Consider the following 21,575-nt stretch of genomic DNA (forward strand, 5'->3'; position numbering starts at 1 on the left):
CTTCCAGTGATGGGCAAGATAGAGTAAGCCAACTAAAGCCTAAGCTTTCTTATGGATTACACCTGGAAACTCTGGAAACTACAGAAAGTAACTCTCTGGGGCCACTGAAAAGTAAACAATAGCAGGGCATTGGTGAATGGGAACGAAGTCAAAGCCTTATCAATCCTTTGTGCCAGGTGTGAGTTTTGTGGGGTTTGTTTTCTCTCCTCTGTCTTGCAGCTTTGACCCAAGGTCTGATGGAAGCCTAGAACAATGCAGTAGGCACGGGCAGAAAAATCTCTAGGTGAAACCCTCTATTTCTAAACAGTGGTTTGGGAAAGGAGTCTTTGCTGCAGAATATAGGGGAATTATTATTTTGTTTCTTTTTTTCCTCCTCTTACCCTGCCCCAAGGCCAACCTGATTTGAGAATCTGTATTTACATTTGTGTTGGCGGGTTGGACATCTGAAATTCCCTAAAGAAAATGCTCTCTGACCAGAGAACCAGGGAAAAGGAGCCCCCTTTGTCCACAAAGTGTGGGAGGGTCTCACTGTTTTATCTTTTTTATTTTTCTGCTTTGCTCCCAAAGGCAGCCTGAGTTGTATGGAAGCACATGACAGAGTAAGGGGCTAACGCCTGAGAGAAACCTGTCTTTCTGGCCAAAGGAACAAGGAAAAGGGGACACTAGGAGGCAGGAAAGTGTGTGGGGAATCTCAGAGAGCATAGAGGTGCATTGTGCTGACTGAGAGAAGCCAGACTCAAGACGTTTCACACCGTACGATTCTTTTTCCATGGCATTCTGGAAAAAGGCAGAGCTGTAAAGATGGAGAAGCCATCAGCAGTTGCCAGAGCTTAAGGGTGGCGTGGAGGGTTTGATTACAAAGGAGCAGCACAAGGGAGTGATTCTGGGATGACAGAGTTGTTCTGTAATTACGGCGCTGGTTATATGAATCTATTTGTCAAAATTCATAAAACTCCATACTAAAGCAAGTGACTTTTTCTGTATGTTAATCATAAAAAATAAAAGATATCACTAGCATACCATTTCATATCTGATAGGGTTAATGTATCTTCATGACTGCATGAAGTATGGAAAAGATTCATGTAATCTATTATGTGTTTTGAAGTCATTTTCCACTTGATTCCACATTAAACTTGCAGGAAACTAAAAATGGAATAAACAATGAAGCAGCCTCTTTGGATACATATGAAGAGCTTTCCAAAAAAGAATTTGGTGCCTCACATGCCAGGCAGATGTTTTATAGGGTCGGCTTACCACAAAAGGCCCCGATGAAACATTGAGGTATATAAGAAGAGTCTGTAAGAGAGACACCTTGATTCCAGAAGAGATCTACTGGTTTTAAAAGAAACCAAGTCAGTCTGATGGACTGGAAAAAACAAGAACAAAGCCTTTGACATATCTTGGAAGCTCTGGGTTTTGATAATCAGGGTGGTATTAAGAATGTCCTGTCTGGAAGCATCACATCTGTTGTACTGAGTTCTACCTTGCTTGTGTTCCAAAATAGACATGGAGTGGGCTGGCTTGGACTATTTCCATGAAGCAGATTGTATACATTTCTATAACACCAGGAAGAGCTCTCCTGAATGTAGAATTTTTTCTTTAGCCCACCTCTCATCCAAAGGGAAAAAAGTGCCAGGTGGATGTTTAATTAGAATGAGATCCCACCACCTGAGTAGAGCATCACTTTCTCCCTCTGCTTATTCTGCCTTTGAAGTTTCATCATCACTCTGCATTCTCTTGAACCATCTTGGGTCTTATCAGTTTTGGTATACAAATGTGTGTAAACAGCCGTTGGCTTGAAGAAACCCATCCCCAAGTCACAAAGATAATTCTCTTATGCTTTTCTATAATATTTTATGGCTTTAGCTTTTACATTTAGGTCTTTGATCCATCTTTTTCCCTATACAATTTTATTTTGTTACGATATAAGACACATTATCATAAATTCACCCTTTTAAAATTGACAATTCAGTGGTTTTTAATATATTCACACAGTTGTGTATGAATATTCACGATTAATTTTCTTGTCACCCACGCCTCTGCAAATCCTGTGTCCCTTAGCATCAACCCTTCCCCCCACCCCTGGCAACCACTAGTCTACTTTCTGTCTCTGTAGATTTCCAATGTGTCTCTGGACATTTCATGTAAGTGGAACACCACAATATGTGGCCTTTTGTATCTGGCTTCTTTTGTTAGCATTCTCTTTTCAAGGTTCTTCCATATTGTAGCATGCATCAGTATTTCATTCCTTTTTATTATTGAATAATATTCCTTTTTTTGGCTGAACATCACTGAAAATATATCACATTTTCTTTACCCATTCATCAATGAATGGGCATTGGGTGTTTCCACTTTTTGGGCCTATGATGAATAATGGTTCTGTGAACATTCATACACAAGTTTTTGTGTGGACATATGTTTTCATTTGTCTTGAGTATACACCTAGGAATGGGATTTCTGGGTTATGTAGTAACTCTATGTTTAACTTTTTGAGGAGCTGCCAAACCATTTCCAAATCATCAAAACCATGTAACATTCCCACCAGCAATGTTTGAGGGTTCCAATTTCTCTACATCCTCTCCAACACTTGTCATTGTCTGTCTTTTTAATTATAACCATCCCAGTGAATGTGAAGTGGTATGTCCTTGTGGTTTTGATTTGTATCTCTCTGATGACTAATGATATTGAACATTTTTTCATGTGTTCATCTTATTTGGAGAAATATCTGTTCAGATCTTTTGCCTGTATTTTAAATGTCTTGTTTTTACTATTGAGTTGTAATATCCATTTTTTTAAAAAAAAATTTTAATGTTTATTTTTGAGGAGAGAGAGAGAGACAGAGTATGAGTGGTAGCGGTGGAGCAGAGGCAGAGGGAGAGGGAGACACAGAATCTGAAGCAGGCTCCAGGCTCCAAGCTGTCACCACAGAGCCTGATATGGGGCTCAAACCCACCTACTGAGAGATCATGACCTGAGCTGAAGTCAGACGCTGAACTGACTGAGCCACCCAGGTGCCTAATATGATCCTTTTTTATTTCTTATGTATGCTGTGAAGTAGGATTGGTCAGGGTTGTTTTTTTTTTCTTTTAGGTATACAGTTACTCTAAGAATCATTTGTTGCAAAGACATTTTTCTCAATTGGTTTGGTTTGCTAAGTATCAAATGATCATTTATTTAAAAAAATTTTTAACATTTATTTATTTTTGAGAGAAAGAAAGAGACAGAGCTTGAGCAGGGGAAGAGCGGAGGGAGACACAGACTCTGAATCAGGCTCTAGGCTTCGTCAACATAGAGCCCAATATGGGGCTCGAAATCAGGAGCTGAGCCATGAGCTCATGACCTGAGCCAAAGTCAGATGTTTAACCGACTGAGCCACACAGGCACCCCTCAAATGATCATTTAAATGTGGTTCTTTTACCAGGCCCCTCTTCTTGTACCATGCTGTCTTGATCACTCTAGCTTTACATAGTAGGTCTTGAAGTTGGCTAGTGTGATTCAACTTTGTTCTTCTATTTGAAAATTGCTTGCAGTCCTAGGATAAACATCACTGGATCATCATGATCGAGGTAGGTGGTGGAGTAATGGTCCCCTTCTTCGTCCAGAGATACACATATTTTGCAGCCCTGAACCAATGAATATGTTTTGGACAATGGAGAATTAAGGTTGTAGAGTGAACTGAGATTTCCAGTTAAATGACCTTAAAATGGTGAGATTATCTTTTAGGGCCTAATGTGATCACAGGGTCTTTAAATGTGGAAGAGAGGGACGCCTGGGTGGCTCAGTCAGTTAAGCATCTGCCTTTTGATTTTGGCTCAAGTGATGATCTCATGGTTCATGGGATTGAGCTCCGCATTGGACTCTGTGCTGACAGTGCAGAGCCTGCATGTTATTCTCTCTCTCCTTCCCTCTGCCCCTCTCTCCTGCTCATTTAATCTCTCTCAAAATAAATAAATAAACATTAAATAAATAAATAAATCTGGAAGAGAGAAACAAAGAGAAGGTCAGAGTAATACAGTGTGAGAAAGATTCAACCAGCTATTCCTGGTTTTGAAGGTAGAGAAAGAAGGTCTTGAGCCCAGGAATTCCAGTGGCTTCTAGAAGCTGGAAAAAACAAAGAAAGAGGTTCTCCCCTAGAGCCTCCAAAAGGGAATGCAGCCCTCCCAACACTGTTTGTTTCCCAGTGAGACTTGTATCAGACTTTTAACCTATAGAATGAATAGATGGTAAATCTATGCTGGTTAAGCTGTTGAGTTTGTGGTAATTTTTCATAGCATCAATAGAAAACTAACACAATGATGTATTATAATTTTTGTATATAGCTGGATTTGATTTACTAAAATTTTGTTAAGGATTTTTGTACCTCTGTCCACTGTAGTTTTATTCTTCCTCCTCCTCCTCCTTCTCCTTCTTCCTCTTCCTCTTCTCCTTCTTCTTCTCTCTTCTCTTTCTCCTTCTCCTCTTCCTCCTCCTCCTCTTCCTCCTCCTCCTCCTCCTCCTCCTCCTCGTAATGTCTTTGGTTTGGAAATCAAAGTAATGCTGGCCTCATAGAATGAGTTGGGAAGCTTTGCCTTCTCTATGTTCTGGAAGAGTTTCTGTAGAACTAGTAATATTTCTCCCTAAAGGTTTGATAGAACTTAGCAGTGAAGCCACTGAAGCCTAGAATTTTCTTTATGGGAAGTTTTTAAACTATAAATTTCAATTTCCTTAACAGATACAGAGCTACTTAGGTAATCTATTTTTGAGTATACTTCAACAGATGTTTGAGAACTTAATTGCCAAAAAAAAGTGGTTAAAACTTGGTTGATTTCATTTTTCAAAGAAAGAAACATTCTTTCACCACATTTTTTAATATTTACAGTGCAATTTAATCTTTTAGATCTAAAATATTTATTTTGAGATTTTATTGTGAGATTGCATAAACAGAAGCACAAATATAGTATGTATTGGCAGTGAGATATAGTAAATCTCTGAGTCCTTCATCCCCAGTAAATCTGATTCCCATTTAGCTTCCTGCGCACTTAAGCCACTCACCTGGGGCGCGAACATGCCAGCCTCTGTGATAGGTAAATGTATACTGTAAATCAGTTGACATTCTGATATATATATCATCTGTAATAGTTTTATTCCTGAGAGGTGGAGCCTCTATCCAAGTGCTGGTAGAATTATTTATGAGCTTGCAGGGCTTTAGGCCAGACCCTAAACTGTGGTAAATTTACAAAGTAATGAATGTCATCTGACAAGCCTCTTGACAGAGAGGCCACAATTTATCTCTGGCTCTATGTCCCAACTTGCTGTTATGTAGGGCAGTGGTTCCTACTGGAAACATTTTGGAAATTTGGTTGGATACTGCTAGCACCCAGTGGGCAGAGGCCCAGACGCAGTGCCCCTAATAACCCCATGCAGTGAGGAGCTGCCCTGAGTCTTAGATACTCACACATATCCTGCTGCTTCATCATAAAGATTAAAAAACATGCTTAGGGTTTTCTGAGTCTAGAACTAAGTCTAGTTTCATGTATAAACACAAGACACTTTTTGTGTGGTTTTAGATCCATTTATTATCCCAGTTTTTATTTTAGCCTTCATACCTACTCTCTTTGATTCTTCTGTACTTCTAGTATAGGATGGCCTCCTTTAAGCCCAACGTTATTCATATATAGTACATGGAATTATCTAACCACTTTGCTGTATCTTCTAAGATTGAGCCTGGACATTATCAGGTGAAATACATGCAAATATATTATTTGCAAATTACCTTTTCTCCTTTATATTACATTTAGAGTTGTTTTACAAATTAGGCAGATAAGTATAATGTTGTGTGTGAATCCCATTGCAGGACAGCATAGGGAGAACTCTTAAATATTAACTATAAAAGGGGGATTTTCAGCTTGAAAAGCTTGAGAACCATGTTTTAAAATTTTTTAATATATTTTTTAATGTTTATTACTATTGAGACAGAGAGAAACACAGCATGAGTGAGGAGGGGCAGAGAGAGAGGGAGACACAGAATCTGAAACATACCGCTGCTTGCTGGCTGTCCAGTCCTGCTGGATGGAGGCAACTTGGGATCAGTCAGTTCAGATCATCTCAGTTCAAGGTCTCTTTGTCTCATCCCTGGCTCCCCTCCAGGGAACCAGTGCATTGCAGTCACAGAGACTCTCTGGTCCGCAGTCATTTGCTACAGAAATCCCCTTCATGGAGTGCTTTTTCGTATCGTCCATCCATCTAGATCATGCTGCAACCCCCTTGCCTGCAGAGACTCAGACCATCCCTTGCCCCATCTGTGCTCTTCTCAACAGCAAATGAAAACCATCCATCACTGGGACTGTAACCTCTTCTACACTGTGGTGTGAGGGCCTCTGAGCCTACATTGATCTCTGTTCCAGCCACACCACATGGGGCATAGGGAAATGCAAGGAGCCTTGCTGTCCCCTTCTTACCTTAGCTCAGAGTGGTCTCTGCAGAGACCATCTCCAGAAATTTGCATCTTTCTAATTTGTAGATTCTAGCCTGCTATGAAATTAGGAAGCCAGATACCACACATATAATTAGGATCGTGTCTAAGACTAAATGGGCCCTCCATTAGGGTCTGATTGCAGGCACTTGTTGATGCCTATTGTGGTTACTCAGGGACATTTATTCTGATTCGTTTGATTGTTTGGTTTTGTTTTTTCATCCTGTGTTCATGACTATTCAGAAGAGAGTTTCCCAGATATTGGACCCCTTCCTTCCTTCCATCCATCCTTGCTTCCTCCTTCCTTCCTTCCTTCCTTCCTTCTTTCCTTCCTTCCTTACTTCTTTCCTTCCTTCTTTCCTTCCTTCCTTCCTTCCTTCCTTCCTTCCTGCTAATTTTTAAATTTGAGCATAGTTGGCATGCAATGTTACATTAGTTTCTGGGGTACAACCTAGTGGTTCATTGTCTCCATATACTATGCTGTACTCACCACTGGTGTAGGCACCATCCGTCACCGTATATGACTATTACAGTGCTGTTGACTATATTCCCTGGGCTGTGCCTTTTATGCCTGTGAGTTCTTCATTCCATAACTAGAAACCTATGTCTCCCACTCCCCTTCATCTAAACCAGTGATGGATGGTTTGCTCATCCTCCCATCCCTGCCCCCTGACAGCCACCAGTTTGTTCTCTGTGTTTATGGGTCTGATGCCACTTTTTGTTTGTTTGTTTAGATTCCGCATATGAGTGAAATCACATGGTATTTGTCTTTCTCAGAACTCTCTCCACATCCCTTTGTCTCCTGGTGAAATGCCTTCATTTAACCTCTTGCTTTTCATTAAGCACAGAGACCTCACTGTTTCCCACCTTTTCTCCAGCCGCCTTCCCTCCCCAACACCTGCTTGGAATGTCCAGTGTCACCTGATTTCTCCTCACTCTCACTGTGTACCCTGTTCTGCCACCTGTATGATCCGGAAGACCCAGAGTCTGATGACTCACAGTTTATTTTACTTTGGCTTTGGAAGAAGTATCATCTGCAAGCCCAAAGAAGCCTTGTTCTTATATCTTTATTAAATATGAATTCAATATTTGAATTAATTGTTAAATTCTCTTAACACACTTTTTAATATCTAGATATACTGAGTTATTCTTGTTTCTCCCATTAAATATTTCACTCTTGCCTTGTTCTTCAAAGAGAATTGTGTTGATCAATGTCCTCATGACTTGTTTGTCTCTCTTCTGTAAGTAGACACCCATACCTTGTTCCTTTAGCATTGAACAAACTTCAGAAAAGAGCTTTGGTCAAACAGAATTGCCAGTTCACTCCGTTTGGTTTATTGGTTTTTCTGGGTAACCCTAAACACGTGTCTTATTATCTCTGAAGTAGAAATCCAGTAAAATGTTGCTTCTGTGTCCAAGGTAAATTCAGAACATTTAACTTGTATTATATAGTTAGAAACATAAAGACAAATTAAAGTAGTTAATGCTTGCCCAAACAGAATATTTTAGCCTTTTCTGGCTTAATTCTCTCTGAAAAATCATTGACCTCACTTCCCATCTTTTCTTGCCATACAAGGAATTAATGCACCTGTTATTTCACAACTGTACTTTTACTTTTTTCTATCGATTCATGGTGTTTTCACTTCTCTCTTGTTGTTCTCAAACTTGCCAGACTCTAAAGCACTTCTCTCATACTTTCCCATCGATTACTTCTCAATTAGCATTACTGATGGATAAGCAGATATCTAGAAAAAAAAAATCATCTGCCTTAAAGGAGTTTCAGGTCTGGAAAGGGAGCCAAATAATTTATGAGTAAACCATGATACTCCCGCAAGCTGCCAAAAATCTTTAGTTTACCCTCAGATTCATAACTTCATTAGTTAAAAATATCAAGCATTCTTTCAACATCAAACTGAAGGGAAAACAAGGAAGGCTTTAGTTAAAAAAAAAAAGAAAAAGGGCAGAACAAACATATGGTACTTTTGCTGGCCCCAAATACTGTAGACACGGGGCTTCTGTGCTACTTGTTAGGGGTCAGGAATATGGAGCCCAAACCCATGCCTTCCGAGTGGGAATAACAACATTCTGCACCTACTTTTGTTTAAGGACCACGAAGACCTGTGACTACCTACACTTTAAGTTATAGAAAAAGTTCAGATATTTACCTACCAATACATAATAAAATAGCATACTGTGTTTCCAATTCCATTTCAGCATTTATTTATATATTTGAGTGAGTGAGTAAGTTGGCTTGAACTCACAACCCCAAGATCAAGAGTCGCATGCTCCACCAACTGAGCCAGCCAGGTGCCCCCCATTACTTTTAGAGACCAAATGTTTCACGTCTTTGAACAGACTTTTGAGTCTTCTCATCCTTAAATTTTAGAGGAGAGATAAAATCCCACTGGTGTCTCATCCTTATAAACGATGACATTAGCCTCATTGAAATGAGGAAATATTTTACTATCATCCCAGATCATTTTCCTTTTAATCCTTGCTTATTCCTTGATTTTGCCCTTTCCCTGTGTCTATTTCCCTTTGTTTTTAGCCCTTTTGGAGGCTGCATCAGTTCTTTGGGGTCTAGTTGCCAGACCCATTCCAGCAGCATCTTCCCAATGCTAGCTCAGCAGGAATGCTCCCGTTGCTGACTCTTTCATCCAGATGCGAGTCAGACCGTGTCTGACTGGACACCGTTGGACCGTCCAAACTGGGAGTGGTCGCAGAGCATTCATCTGCTCTGAGTGCTGCCACCCACATGAAACCCCTCCAGATACTCAAGTGAATGACTAAATAAAGCTTCAGTTTCTTACATTTTATTTGAATCACAGGCTATGGCCATTGTTCCCCTTTCCTTGATCATTGATATGCTTTATTTAAACTCCTAGAAACAGGAAGGTGTCACCTGGCTCAGTCCCCAAAATAACAGAAAAATCCCTCAAATGCATTGTGTTTTTTATGACTCTCAAGAAATCACCTACAGAGAAGAGAATGTAATTGAGAAGGGCTCTGTGCATAAAATCCTTTCTTGTTAATGAAAGCATGGGATTTTAAAGTGCACTTGTGATACCTAAATCTAGTGTATGTGTAATAAATACCTAGATAGGAGCGTGTTCTACTCTGCATATTTGATGCTGCTGCTGGTTGTGATTACCATCAGTGAAGATGGCTAATATTTATTGAGCACTACTTTTGTGCCAGGCTCTATATTAAGATAGGCATTATTGTTATCCTCTTTTTACAAATGAGAAAATTAGGCTCTGAGAGCAATCTTCCCAGGCTCACGGCCCTTAGATCCAATTCTTTGAATCCGTTTCCCTGAAATTAGAAATGTGGCAGTGGGGATGACAGACAAAAACGCTGGCAGTCATACGCCAGCTAGACGCCCTTCTAGTCATCATTCAGCTCAAGTTTTCCTTAAGTTCTGATAGCAGAGTGTTCTTAAGAGTATGGTTAACTTACTCTTTAATTAAGGAAAAGCCTTGATGCAGAGCACCCCACTATCCAATGTGTAACTGAGTAAGGCCCTGGAGCCCGTGCCTGGGCTCCCCCTCTCTGATGCTAGTCAGCCCTGTCCTGTCATTCTGGTTTCAGCTCCTCCAAGAGGCCCTTGAATGAAGAGATCCTATCCCGTTTTCTACTCACTCCATGAGATAGAAAGCCTTGTCTGTCCTCCTGGCTACCATTTCCCCAAGGTTGGAATGGTCCTTGACACATGATGAGCACTCCCAAAAGATTTGTTAAGGGGGTTAGCAAGGACTCTCTTCCTGGCCAGGACCACGCTCCCTCAAATGCTCTGGAACAATCCCCTTTGACTTCAGTGTGACTGATCAGGGGCCAGATTGGACAAACAATTCCAGTATTGTGCATTTGATTTACTTAAATCTGCATGGGGAACAGGAGCCACCACCCACCACCCAGTCTCCTATTAAATAAGCAGCATCTATGTACAAAACAGTTTCCTAAAAGTCAAGGTCATGGAATGGATAGATGAAGGCTCAGAAGACACTATCCAGCAATCAAAGTAAACTTTTAGTGCCTCAGTCTCAATATTTAGTGGCCTTTTCTCCATTTCTTCATTTGTTCCTTACTTGGCGCCCCACCCCCATTCTTCAGCCCTTCTCTTCAGTGGTCCTAGGCTAGGTCCTGGGAATGCAAAGATGAGTGAGACATTGTCCTTGTCCTTAGGAGGCAGAGTTCTGGGGGAAGATGAACCCATGAACAACTAATTAACAATATATAGAGATAAATGCGATATGAAAGGTATATATAAAGTGCAGATGTACAGAGACAGTGTCTAGGCAGGGTGATGGTGGGGAGCAGTAAATGAAAAGTTAACAAAACATGTGACATTTATCCTCAGAATTAAAATTTAAGTCAGGCAGTAAAGAAGAGGGAGCGCATTTTAGGGAGAAGAACCACAATGTACAAAGGCAAAATCAGCATGAAAGGGCATGACGTACCCTAACAACAAGGCAAAGTTCGTTCTAAGTGAATGAAGCACAAGACAGCTTTTTCTGGGTAAGATTTTATTATTCTTTTTAAGTTTATTTATTTTGAGAGAGAGAGAGAGAGAGAGAGTGTGTGTGTGTGTGTGTGAGTGAGCAGGAGAGCCTCAGAGAGGAAGGAGAGAAAGGGAGAGAATCCCAAGCAGGTTCTGTACTGTAAGTGCAGAGCCTGACATGGGGCTTGAACCCATGAACAATGAGATCATGACCTCAGCCAAAACCAAGAGTTGGACACTTAACTGACTAAGCCACCAAGGCTCCCTAAGATTTTATTTTATTATTTTATTTTATTTTAATTATTTTTTAATGTTTATTTTTGAAGGAGAGAGAGGCAGTGTGAACAGGAGAGGGGCAGAGAGAGAGAGGGAGACACAGAATCAGAAGCAGACTCTAGGCTCTGAGCTGTCAGCACAGTGCAGTGCCGGATGTGGGGCTCAAACTCACAAACCTCGAGATCATGACCTGAGCTGAACTCGAACACTTAACCACCTGAGCCACCTAGGTGCCCCCCAAGATTTTATTTTTAAATAATCTCTATACCATCGTGGGACTTGAACCTACAACCCAGAGGTCAAGAACCACATGCTCCACTGACTGAGCCAGCCATGCACCCCAGCGCAGGACACTTTTTATGGGAAGGGCAGGAGTTGATGCCCAGTAAACAGATTAGGGCCGGATGCAAAGGATTCTATATATGGGCTGAAGTTTGAACTTTTCGCTGATTAGAGACCAGTTAGAGATCTTTAAACATGAACATGGCTTGATTGGTTTGGGACTTCACAGTGATGCCTCTGATAGCAAAGTGAAGCAATCCGTAAATTACCCCCCAGTCCAGGTGGGATGAGTGCCAGATCTGAGGCTCTGCAGTAGACGAGGGCGGATGGATTTGAAATCCATGTGAAAGATAGCCTTAGCGGAAGGGAATGCGCATTCAGTCAGAAATTGAATGTACAGACGTGCCTGGGGGGCTCAGTTGGTTGAGTGTCCGACTTCATCTCAGGTCATGATCTCGCGGTTGGTGAGCTCCACAGTGGGCTTGCTGCTGTCAGCCTGTCAGCACAGAGCCTGCTTCAGATCCTCTGTCCTTCCCCTCCCCTCTGCTTTCTCTCTCTCTCTGAAAAATTAAATAAAAAACATAAAGAAAAGAGAAATTGAATGTAGAACAAGAGGAAAAGAGAAGAACATTAGATTGTAAGTTGAGTGTCAGATAGGTATTTTCCCCAAAGTCTTTTCATAGAAGATTGAGTGTCCTTGAACCTCTAGATGACTTCCAAGACCTACATTAACCCTCCAATTTGCATTTCAGTTAAAAATTTTTTGAAAAAACTAGTCTAGAAGAATCAACCATCAGCAAGCAGTCCTCTTTTTCTGAGAAGGAGGTGTCTTGGTATTTCTTGATATTTGGGTTTTTTAATTTAAAATTTTTTTCTTTCATAGTTTACTGTCAAGTTGGTTTCCATATAACACCCAGTGCTCATTCCAACAAGTGCCCTCCTCCATGCCCATCACCCCCCTTCCCCTCTCCCCCACCCCCATCAACCCTCAGTTTGTTCTCGGTATTCAAGACTCTCTCATGGTTTGCCTCCCTCCCTCTCCCCAACTATTTTTCCCCTTCTCCTCCCCCATGGTCCTCTGTTAAGTTTCTCCTGTTCCACTTATAAGTGAAAACATACAGTATCTGTCCTTCTCTGCCTGACTTATTTCACTCAGCATAACACCCTCGAGTTCCATCCACATTGCTATAAATGGCCAGATTTCATTCTTTCTCATTGCCATAGAGTATTCCATTGTATAGATAAACCACATCTTCTTGATCCATTCGTTTGTTGATGGACACTTAAGCTCTTTCCATGATTTGGCTATTGTTGAAAGTGCTTCTGTAACATTGGGGTACATGTGCCCCTATGCATCAGCACTCCTGTATCCCTTGGGTAAATTCCTAGCAGTGCTACTTCTGAGTTATAGGGGAGTTCTATTGTTAATTTTTCAAGGAACCTCCTCACTGTTTTCCAGAGGGGTTGTACCAGCTTACGTGCCCACCGACAGTGTAGGAGGGTGCCCGTTTCTCCACTTCCTTGCCAGCATCTAGAGTCTCCTGATTTGTTCATTTTAGCCACTCTGACTGGCATGAGGTAGTATCTCAGTGTGGTTTTGATTTGTATTTCCCTGATGAGGGACACTGAGCATCGTTTCATGTGTCTGTTGGCCATCTGGATGTCCTCTTTGGAGAAGTGTCTGTTCATGTCTTCTGCCCATTTCTTCACTGGATTGTTTTCCGGGTGTGGAGTTTGGTGAGTTCCTTATAGATTTTGGATACTAGCCCTTTATCTGAAGACATGTTGTCTACTCATCTGTCACACTTATGTTGTTGGCCCTGTTCAGAGGAAAGTCCAGGCCCTGGTGCAAGGCTGTTAGAGCCTTACTTGCTTTTTCACAGGGAGGAGGATGTCTTGGGTGAGTCCAGGTAGGGGAGCAGTGAGATGGAAATACACTGATATTCAGGGCAACCTTCCATGGCCCAGCCACAGCATTACACTGCTGGGGAGTCGTCCTAAAAACTACGGCTGCTGTCATGTTTCCATCTTAACTTTTATCAGCTGAGTACAGATGAGGCTTCACGGTCATATACTTCATGCTTTGGATCAGATCTTTGGCTAACTGATGTTTTTCCATGACCTTTTGACAGTTATTTTTGTTCAGTAAGGAATAACAAAGTGAGATATACCATCTGTATATGACAACATTTGTTTTATTTTGACATGTCTTTTCTAGACAGCAAAGTGTTTATAATTAAGTTTCCCCTCTGCCAAAAACATTTGCGGAAAAGCTTTTTCCTTGCAAAAAAATTTCAGAGCTTCCTTTACTAGTTGGAGTCATCTTATATTGATTTGGAAGATTTTTCCTAAGTCAGTCAGGAAATGAAACAAAATTTTCTCTTGAAAATTCTTAGCGAGAACAAAAGTTAACTTCTGCCCCAAAGCAGATTGGGATAGAAAGTGAAAAGAAACGTGTTTGAAATGGTGATGGAGGAGTGGGGGCGGTGCCTGGGTGGCTCAGTCAGTTAAGCATCCAACTTTGGCTCAGGTCATGATCTCTCATGGCTTATGGGTTCGAGCCCCACATCAGGCTCTGTGCTCACAGCTCTGAGCCTGGGGCCTGCTTCAGATTCTGTGTCTCCCTCTCTCTCTGCTCACACTCTGTTTCTGCCTCCTCCCTTACTCACTGTCTGTCTCTCTCTTTCTGTCTCAAAAAGAAAAGAAAAAGAAAAAGAAAATAAATGGTGATGCCTTCATTGTCTTTTTAGATTTTAATTTGTCAGATTTAACTGTGCATTATCAGAAATCTTATTTCAGATAAGCTTATTGTATTCTTGCTGCAACTGTGATTATTTTTTTTTAAGTTTATTCATTTATTTTGAGAGAGGGAGCACGTGTGAGCAGGAGAGGGACAGAGAGAGAGGGAGAGAGAGAATTCCAAGCAGTGTCCACCCTCAGTGTGGAGCCCGACAAGGGGCTTGATCTCATGACCACAAGATCATGGCCTGAGCTGATACCAAGAGGTGGACACTTAACCGACTGAGCCTGTGATTTTTATGTCCAACTTCTTGAAATATCCAGGAGACTGTGCTAGAACAGATGCGCAGCACCCTATTTCTGAAGAGCCTAACTGTGGATTCTACCCTTCAGGCGGTAAGTGGCAGCCATCAGGCAGGTGCCACCTGCGGAGACGCAGACCCCTGGCAAAGCCAAATCACCCTCTTTATGCTGCCAGTTGTGCTGTTGGCTCTGTGACAGGGGCATCTGAGAGAAATTGCAGTGTGCCAGTTGACAGTGCTTTCTCTCTAGCGTGCCCTTGAAAACGTGACTGATAACAGATGACAGAATCACTTACCCTTGCTAATGGGAAGAACGGCCCAGTGAGCAGTGGCAAAAGCCGTCCTACTCACTGCATCAGCACCCTCCCTTACTAAGACATAGAAACACCTTCCAGCTCCCACGGTAGCCACAGTGGCCAAATTTTCTTTTATAGCCCCAATTTCCTTTTTGAGCTATACCTGCTCCTAGAGTCAGATTGCAGCCCCAGCCCCTCTCCCTCCCCCCATGTGCATTTCCTCCACCATCATCCTCCAGCATTCTTGTATTGAGCACTAACAAGTGTGTGGAACTGAAAGAGACATTATATAATATCTCAAAGGAATGTATCTATTTAAAATGGAGACAGCAGGCATCTGCTACAAGCACTGAGCCAGTATCATTTAGAGCAGTCTAGACAACAGAGAGAAATAATAGCGATGGCTCAGCCATTCTTGACCTCACGGGCACAGAGTGTAAATGTTTTCTTTCCAGTGTATTTTTATATAACATCAACAGCACCTCCTTTTAAGTTTTGAATAGTTGGTTTTGGGTGACATACTCTGTGAGGTATAAGGAGTATGGAGGAATTACTTCTGTCAAATGATGGTGACCTCTTGTTGTGAATATACAGGTTTCCTCATGGAAAATGGAAATTGTATTTAATAAACTGGCTTGGGTGACTGTTTGGGCCTTGACTTTTTGTCACGAAGAGATGTAAGGTTTTAGGAAAGGTTCTTTTAAGTCTGTGATAGCAAATGATAAGACTGATCGGGACCCACCCATGTGTTGAAGAATTGTTATCTTCATGTAATCTAGCTCCAGACTCTTCTTCCTCCCTTTACAAAGCACAGAGAAGAAGATCTAGGGGACCGAGCATGTTAAGGACAAGCAGAAGCATCCTTAGCAGTAGGGCCTTGAATTTCTTACTCACCAGCAACAAAAGTTCCTCTAAAGGGAATTATCAGCACCTTGAAACATCATCACCTTCTGATCTATCCAAAGAAAGAGAATACACTTTGCTGAGATTTACTGTGCTTCTGGTTCTCCTAGGGAAGTGATACTTTATGTGGCCTGTAGCGATAAAACATGTCAGGAACGTGGTGCTCTGAGAGCAGAAGGCACCTGGGGAGTCACACAGATCTTGCCTGAAGCCTAGCTTTACCACTTATTAGCTATTTGGACTTGTCAAACTCCTTCTTTTTTTTTTAACAACAAAATGGATAATACTAGACTGAGTTGTTATATAAATTACTTTACCTACCATTTATTGAACACTTCGGTTGTGCCAGATTCTCAGCTAAGCAGTGATCGTAAGTGGTGTCGTTTCATTTTCATCACAATACATGAGGGAGGAATCATTAGGTCCACATTAAATATAGAGAAACCGAAGTGCATATTGCCCTGAGTCACATAGCCAGTGAGTGGTTAGCTTCAGGCTTTGATTCCAGGCCCATCAGACTTCAGATTCTTTGAGAGAGAATGTAAAATTAAAGTGGTGCCTGGAGCATAGTAGGTGCTTAACAAATGTTAGTTATTTTTTCTTCCGTGTGTTTCCTGTGGCTTTGATCTTGATTTCTGTGTTAGATTTTTACATTTAACTGTCCACAGAGCAGGTCTGTCATACTGCCCTCGTGTGGCTCAGTTGGATAATAGTGGTTTTTTTAAAAAAGATTTAATTGAAGTATAATATGTATGCAAATAAGGGTTATTTCAAGTCAGTAGAGTCACCTGTGTGAATGGATACTTTCGGAGAGACTGATGATTCTATAACCTCAGCGTATAAGAAATAGTCACTCTTTCCCCCTGCAGTCCAACTTAATTTCTAACTGAGCTGCAGCTAAAAGAACTTAATTTCATTTGCTCTTGTAACTTCTCCCTTGGCTTCAGCTTCAGTTGTCTTGGAAGAGTACCCTTCTCTTCCCTGGCACGGTGTGTGCTGAAGCTTTATCTTGTCATCCTGTCGAGAAGGGAGGAACTTTTCTTGCAACTATTTCTTCCACCCAACTGCTCTGTTTACAGATATGTGTAGCCCACTGGAGAAATCGTCACCTTTCACTCTTAAAAAGAGAGTTCAAACCACAGGGGTAGAAGTTTAATTCAGTTACCAGTGTAAATGTTAGAAAGTTTTTCCAGGTGAGTAAGCTGAAAAGGTTTGCTGACCCCACTCAGCAGGAGTTTTAACTCAGTAAGTGAAATTTCACTCAGAGGTTTCTTTTTTAAATTTTATTTTATTTTATTTTAGAGAGAGGGAGAGTGAGTGGGGGAGGTGAGCAGAGGGAGAGACAATCTTAAGTAGGCTCCATGCTCAGCAAGGAGCTCGATGTGGGACTCAATCCCACAACCCTAGGATCATGACCTGAGCTGAAATCAAGAGTCAGACACTAAATGAACTGAGCCACCCAGGTGCCCTTTCTTTCCATGTACCAGTAGGGGCTCAGCTTACCTGGATTCTTTCTCCTATGTGACACAAAATTGCCTGCAGGCATTTGCAGCCTCATCATTGATTATGAGTATAGGGCTCTGTTGCAAGCAGATATCCTCAGGGGACTTCCTTGTTTTTCAGTCACCTTATCCTAGGGGATTTGAAGGTCTCATGTCAGAGTTGTGCCACACTGCCCTCTGGTTATGGAGGGAGTGTCAGGTAGGAAAAGGGTGGTTGGTATTAGAGGAAGAAAGGAGGAGGTGTCTTTTTTACTTTTTTTTTTTATGGTTTCCTGTCTCACATTCAGGTCTTTTTTTTTTTTTTTATAATAGTTTATTGTTAAGTTGGTTTCCATATAACACCCAGTGCTCATCCCCACAAGGGCCCTCCTGCATACCCATCATCCCCCTTTCCCCTTCCCCTACCCCATCTGCCCTCAATTTGTTCTCGGCATTCAAGAGTCTCTCATGGTTTGCACTCTCAACAATAGCCAAAACATGGAAAGAACCTAAGTGTCCAACAACTGATGAATGGATCAAGAAGATGTGGTTTATTGATACAATGGAATACTCCATGGCAATGAGAAAGAATGAAATCTGGCCAATTGTAGCAACATGGATGGAACTTGAGGGTGTTATGCTGAGCAAAATAAGTTAGGCAGAGAAGGACAAATACCACATGTTTGCATGTTTAGGAGGATTAGGAGGAACTTAACGAAGGACCATGGGGGAGAAGAAGGGGAAAACCATGAGAGACTCTTTTTTACTTCTTAAGCACCATTTAAAAGCAACATAGAAGTCTTCTGTTCTTTGGGCGCCTGGGTGGCTCAGTCGGTTGGGTGTCTGACTTCGTCTCAGGTCATGATCTCATGGTCTGTGAGTTCTAGCCTTTGAACTGACAGCTCAGAGCCTGGAGCCTGCTTCAGATTTTGTGTCTCCCCCTCTCTCTGCCCCTCCCCCACTCATGCTCTGTCTCTGTCTCTCTCAAAATTAAAAAAAAAAAAGTCTTCTCTTCTTAAATGTGTCTAGCATTGTCCTCACGCAAAGACCTAACTATATTTCAGATAATGGAGGACAGACATTGGCAGGGGGCAATAACTGGCCCCTTCGAGGAAGAAAATGGAGCCTGTGGGAAGGAGGAATTCGAGGAGTGGGCTTTGTGGCAAGCCCCTTGTTGAAACAGAAGGGTGTGAAGAACCGGGAGCTCATCCACATTTCTGACTGGTTGCCGACTCTTGTGAAGCTGGCCAGGGGAAGCACAAAAGGCACCAAGCCTCTGGATGGCTTCGATGTGTGGAAAACCATCAGGTACATGTACCTCTTCCTTTTTTCCCTCCTAGGGCAGAAACTGCAAGAACAGCCTGACAAGATTGAGTGAGAATGATAGCTTTTGTGAGAAAAATGATAGTTCGGTTTACAAACAAATGATTAAAAAAATAGAAGTGTCTTTAGAAATACTGTAATTATATATATCTTTTATGTTCTGAATTTGAGACCGTGGCCCTGTGTTTTACTTGAAGAGGAAATTTGTCCTCAGCCGCACACCTTATACAGGGGTGTTTTAATCAGAGAAGCTTCTTGGAGATGTAGGAGAGGGTATTGTTGCTTCCTCAGGGGACATATCCTGTTTGCTGGAAGAGTAGAGAACCAAGCCTGGGGGAGGGGAGGGGAGAGCTGGAATGTGAGCCAGGGAGCACCTGTGCAGAAGTATCTACTGAGCTCCCATTATGAGCCAAGCCCTGTTTTAGGGGTAGAGGAATTAGGAGTGAACAAGAGGCAAGACCCTGGCTCTCATGGAGCTTATATTCTAGTGGGGAAGGGTGGGGAGGAGCAGGAAATAAACAAGTAAACCCCAAAATAAGCCAGATGACTTCTAGTTGCAATAAACACTATGACGGTAACAAAACAGTGTGCTGTGATAAGGAGAGCTGGCAACTTTAAGGGAGCTACAATCTGGGGAGCACAACCAGGACTCGGCTTTGGAAGTGGTGGCAGTCCTTCTGTTTACCACCACAGTATAGAAAAATGGTGCCCAAGGTAAGGAGGTATACACCTTCAAGGGTGCTGAAAGAAAACTATCAACTTGTATTTGTATTTAATTTTATCTTATCCTTGTGTATGAATAGGCTTTATAAGGTACATAATAGAATAGTACATATATTCAAATTACAATTACGTGTATATATATTGGAGGTATTGTTTTTACTAATGGAATGGCATTTGTCTAGTGCAATAGTTTTTAATGACTCTTTGGTGTTACAGAGGGAGAAAAAGTGGATGATTGATCCCTGGTGACCAGAAGGAGACAACCTCCTCATCCTCTCCTTCTTCATCCCACTTTGAGATGCCCCATCTCAAAACTAGTAGAGTTTCTATACTTAGGACATCTACAGTGAAGCAGGAGTAAAGGGTCACGATAACATGTTTACGTACCCTCAAATGGTTTAGAAAAAAAATGTATGTATTTCAATACTTATTTCAAGATACACAGAAAGAGTACATGTCTAGTCAAATATTAACAATAAGATAATTTGGGTAAAAGGCATAGGTGTTCTTTTACTGTTTCTTATTTCTGCAAATCTCAAACCATGAGATTATGACCTGAGCCAGAATCAAGAGTCGGATGCTTAACCAACTGAGCCACCCAGGCGCCCCTATGATTTCCCATTAAACAGAACTCAGCCATATCCACATCATCTAACAGCTAAGCCAAGAAGTAAACAACAGAGCTTTCTCTCTCATTAGCTGTTTTGAAAGTTTATACTCATTATTTGCTCGTTCATATAAGATGACATTTTTCTTTCTCTTTAAAATATTTATGTCTCTTATCCATGATCTAAACTTGATATGTACACATGTGTTCTGCAGTTAATCTATTTTTATTTAATTTCCCTGAGTGTGAGTAATATATACTCATTGTAGATAATTTGCAAAATACAGACAATAAAAAGAATTACCCAAATCTTACCTGGAAACAGCTACCATAAACATGTGTCATATTTCCTTAAAATGTTTTTTCTTAGTGTTTTTTACTACCTTTTTTCCTCACTTAACACATCATCAGTTTTGATCATGTCATCCAAGAAACTCATTGCAAACATTATTTCAATGGCTGCATTATTCTTTTTTTAAGCTTATTTATTTATTTTGCGAGAGAGAGAGTTCGCAGGAGGGGAGGGGCAGAGAGAGAGGGAGGGAGATTCCTAAGCAGGTTCCAAGCTGTCAGAACAGAGCCTGATGTGGGGCTCAAAACCACCAACCATGAGATCATGACCTGAGCCCAAATCAAGAGTCAGATGCTTAACCAGCTAAGCCACCTAAGCACCCTGACTGCATATTCTATCATATATCTTGATATATCAACTTAACCATTCCTTTAATACAGATTAATTTTTATTTTTTATTAATAATGCTAGAACAAACAATTTATTCATAAAATCTCTGTATTTTGGATTTTTCCCATTGGATAGAAATTATTTGAAATTAGATTATTAAACTAGAGAATGACTATTTTATTTATTTTTGAATGTCACTCAGTTTTATTGCATACATTTAAATTTTTTTCTTGCATTGAACACAAACCTTGAAGTCTGCCTAATTTCGGATAGTGAAGAAAATAGATATTAAATTAAATCTGGAGGTTGATTTGTTAAAATGTCTATATATTTCATCATTCACCTTCAAGGCCATAAGTAGCAATCAGAGATGAGTGATCAAGGAACACTCTGGGTGGTTTGGGTTCTGTGGTCCAGTTAAGTGTTGTCTGATACCTTTCTTTTCTGTGACTGACTTAGGGCTGGTAAATTCATAAGGAAAAATGATATAGTTTAATTTCCTTTTTCCAGCTTTATCGAGGTATTATTGACATAAAGCATTGTGTGAAATTAAGGTGTACATCACGATCATTTGATACACATATATACTGGGAAGTGATTACCTCAATCAGGTTAGTTAACACATTCACCACCTCCCATAATTACTATTTGTGTGTGTGTGGGGAGAACATTTAAGATCTTCTCTCTTAGGACATCCAGATGGCCAACAGACACATGAAACGATGCTCAGCATCCCTCCTCATCAGGGAAATACAAATCAAAACCACACTGAGATACCACCTCACGCCAGTCAGAGTGGCTAAAATGAGCAAATCAGAGAACTCTAGATGCTGGCGAGGATGTGGAGAAACGGGCACCCTCCTACACTGTTGGTGGGAATGTAAACTGGTACAGCCCCTCTGGAAAACAGTGTGGAGGTTCCTCAGGAAACTAACAATAGAACTCCCCTATGACCCAGCAATAGCACTGCTAGGAATTTACCCAAGGGATACAGAAATGCTGATGCATA

General features: G+C 41.2%; 1 protein-coding gene across 1 annotated transcript in view; it reads left to right on the forward strand.

Annotated features, from left to right (window-relative positions):
- Positions 1-21,575, forward strand: part of ARSB (arylsulfatase B) — a 151,271-nt gene that overhangs the window by 48,750 nt on the left and 80,946 nt on the right. The window contains exon 5 of the mRNA XM_077759839.1: positions 18,296-18,539. Coding sequence (XP_077615965.1) covers positions 18,296-18,539 — 244 coding nt within the window. The remainder of the gene's footprint in view (positions 1-18,295; positions 18,540-21,575) is intronic.

Source organism: Crocuta crocuta, unplaced genomic scaffold (assembly GCF_008692635.1).
Source record: "Crocuta crocuta isolate KB4526 unplaced genomic scaffold, BGI_CrCroc_1.0 scaffold162, whole genome shotgun sequence".
NCBI lineage: Eukaryota > Metazoa > Chordata > Mammalia > Carnivora > Hyaenidae > Crocuta > Crocuta crocuta.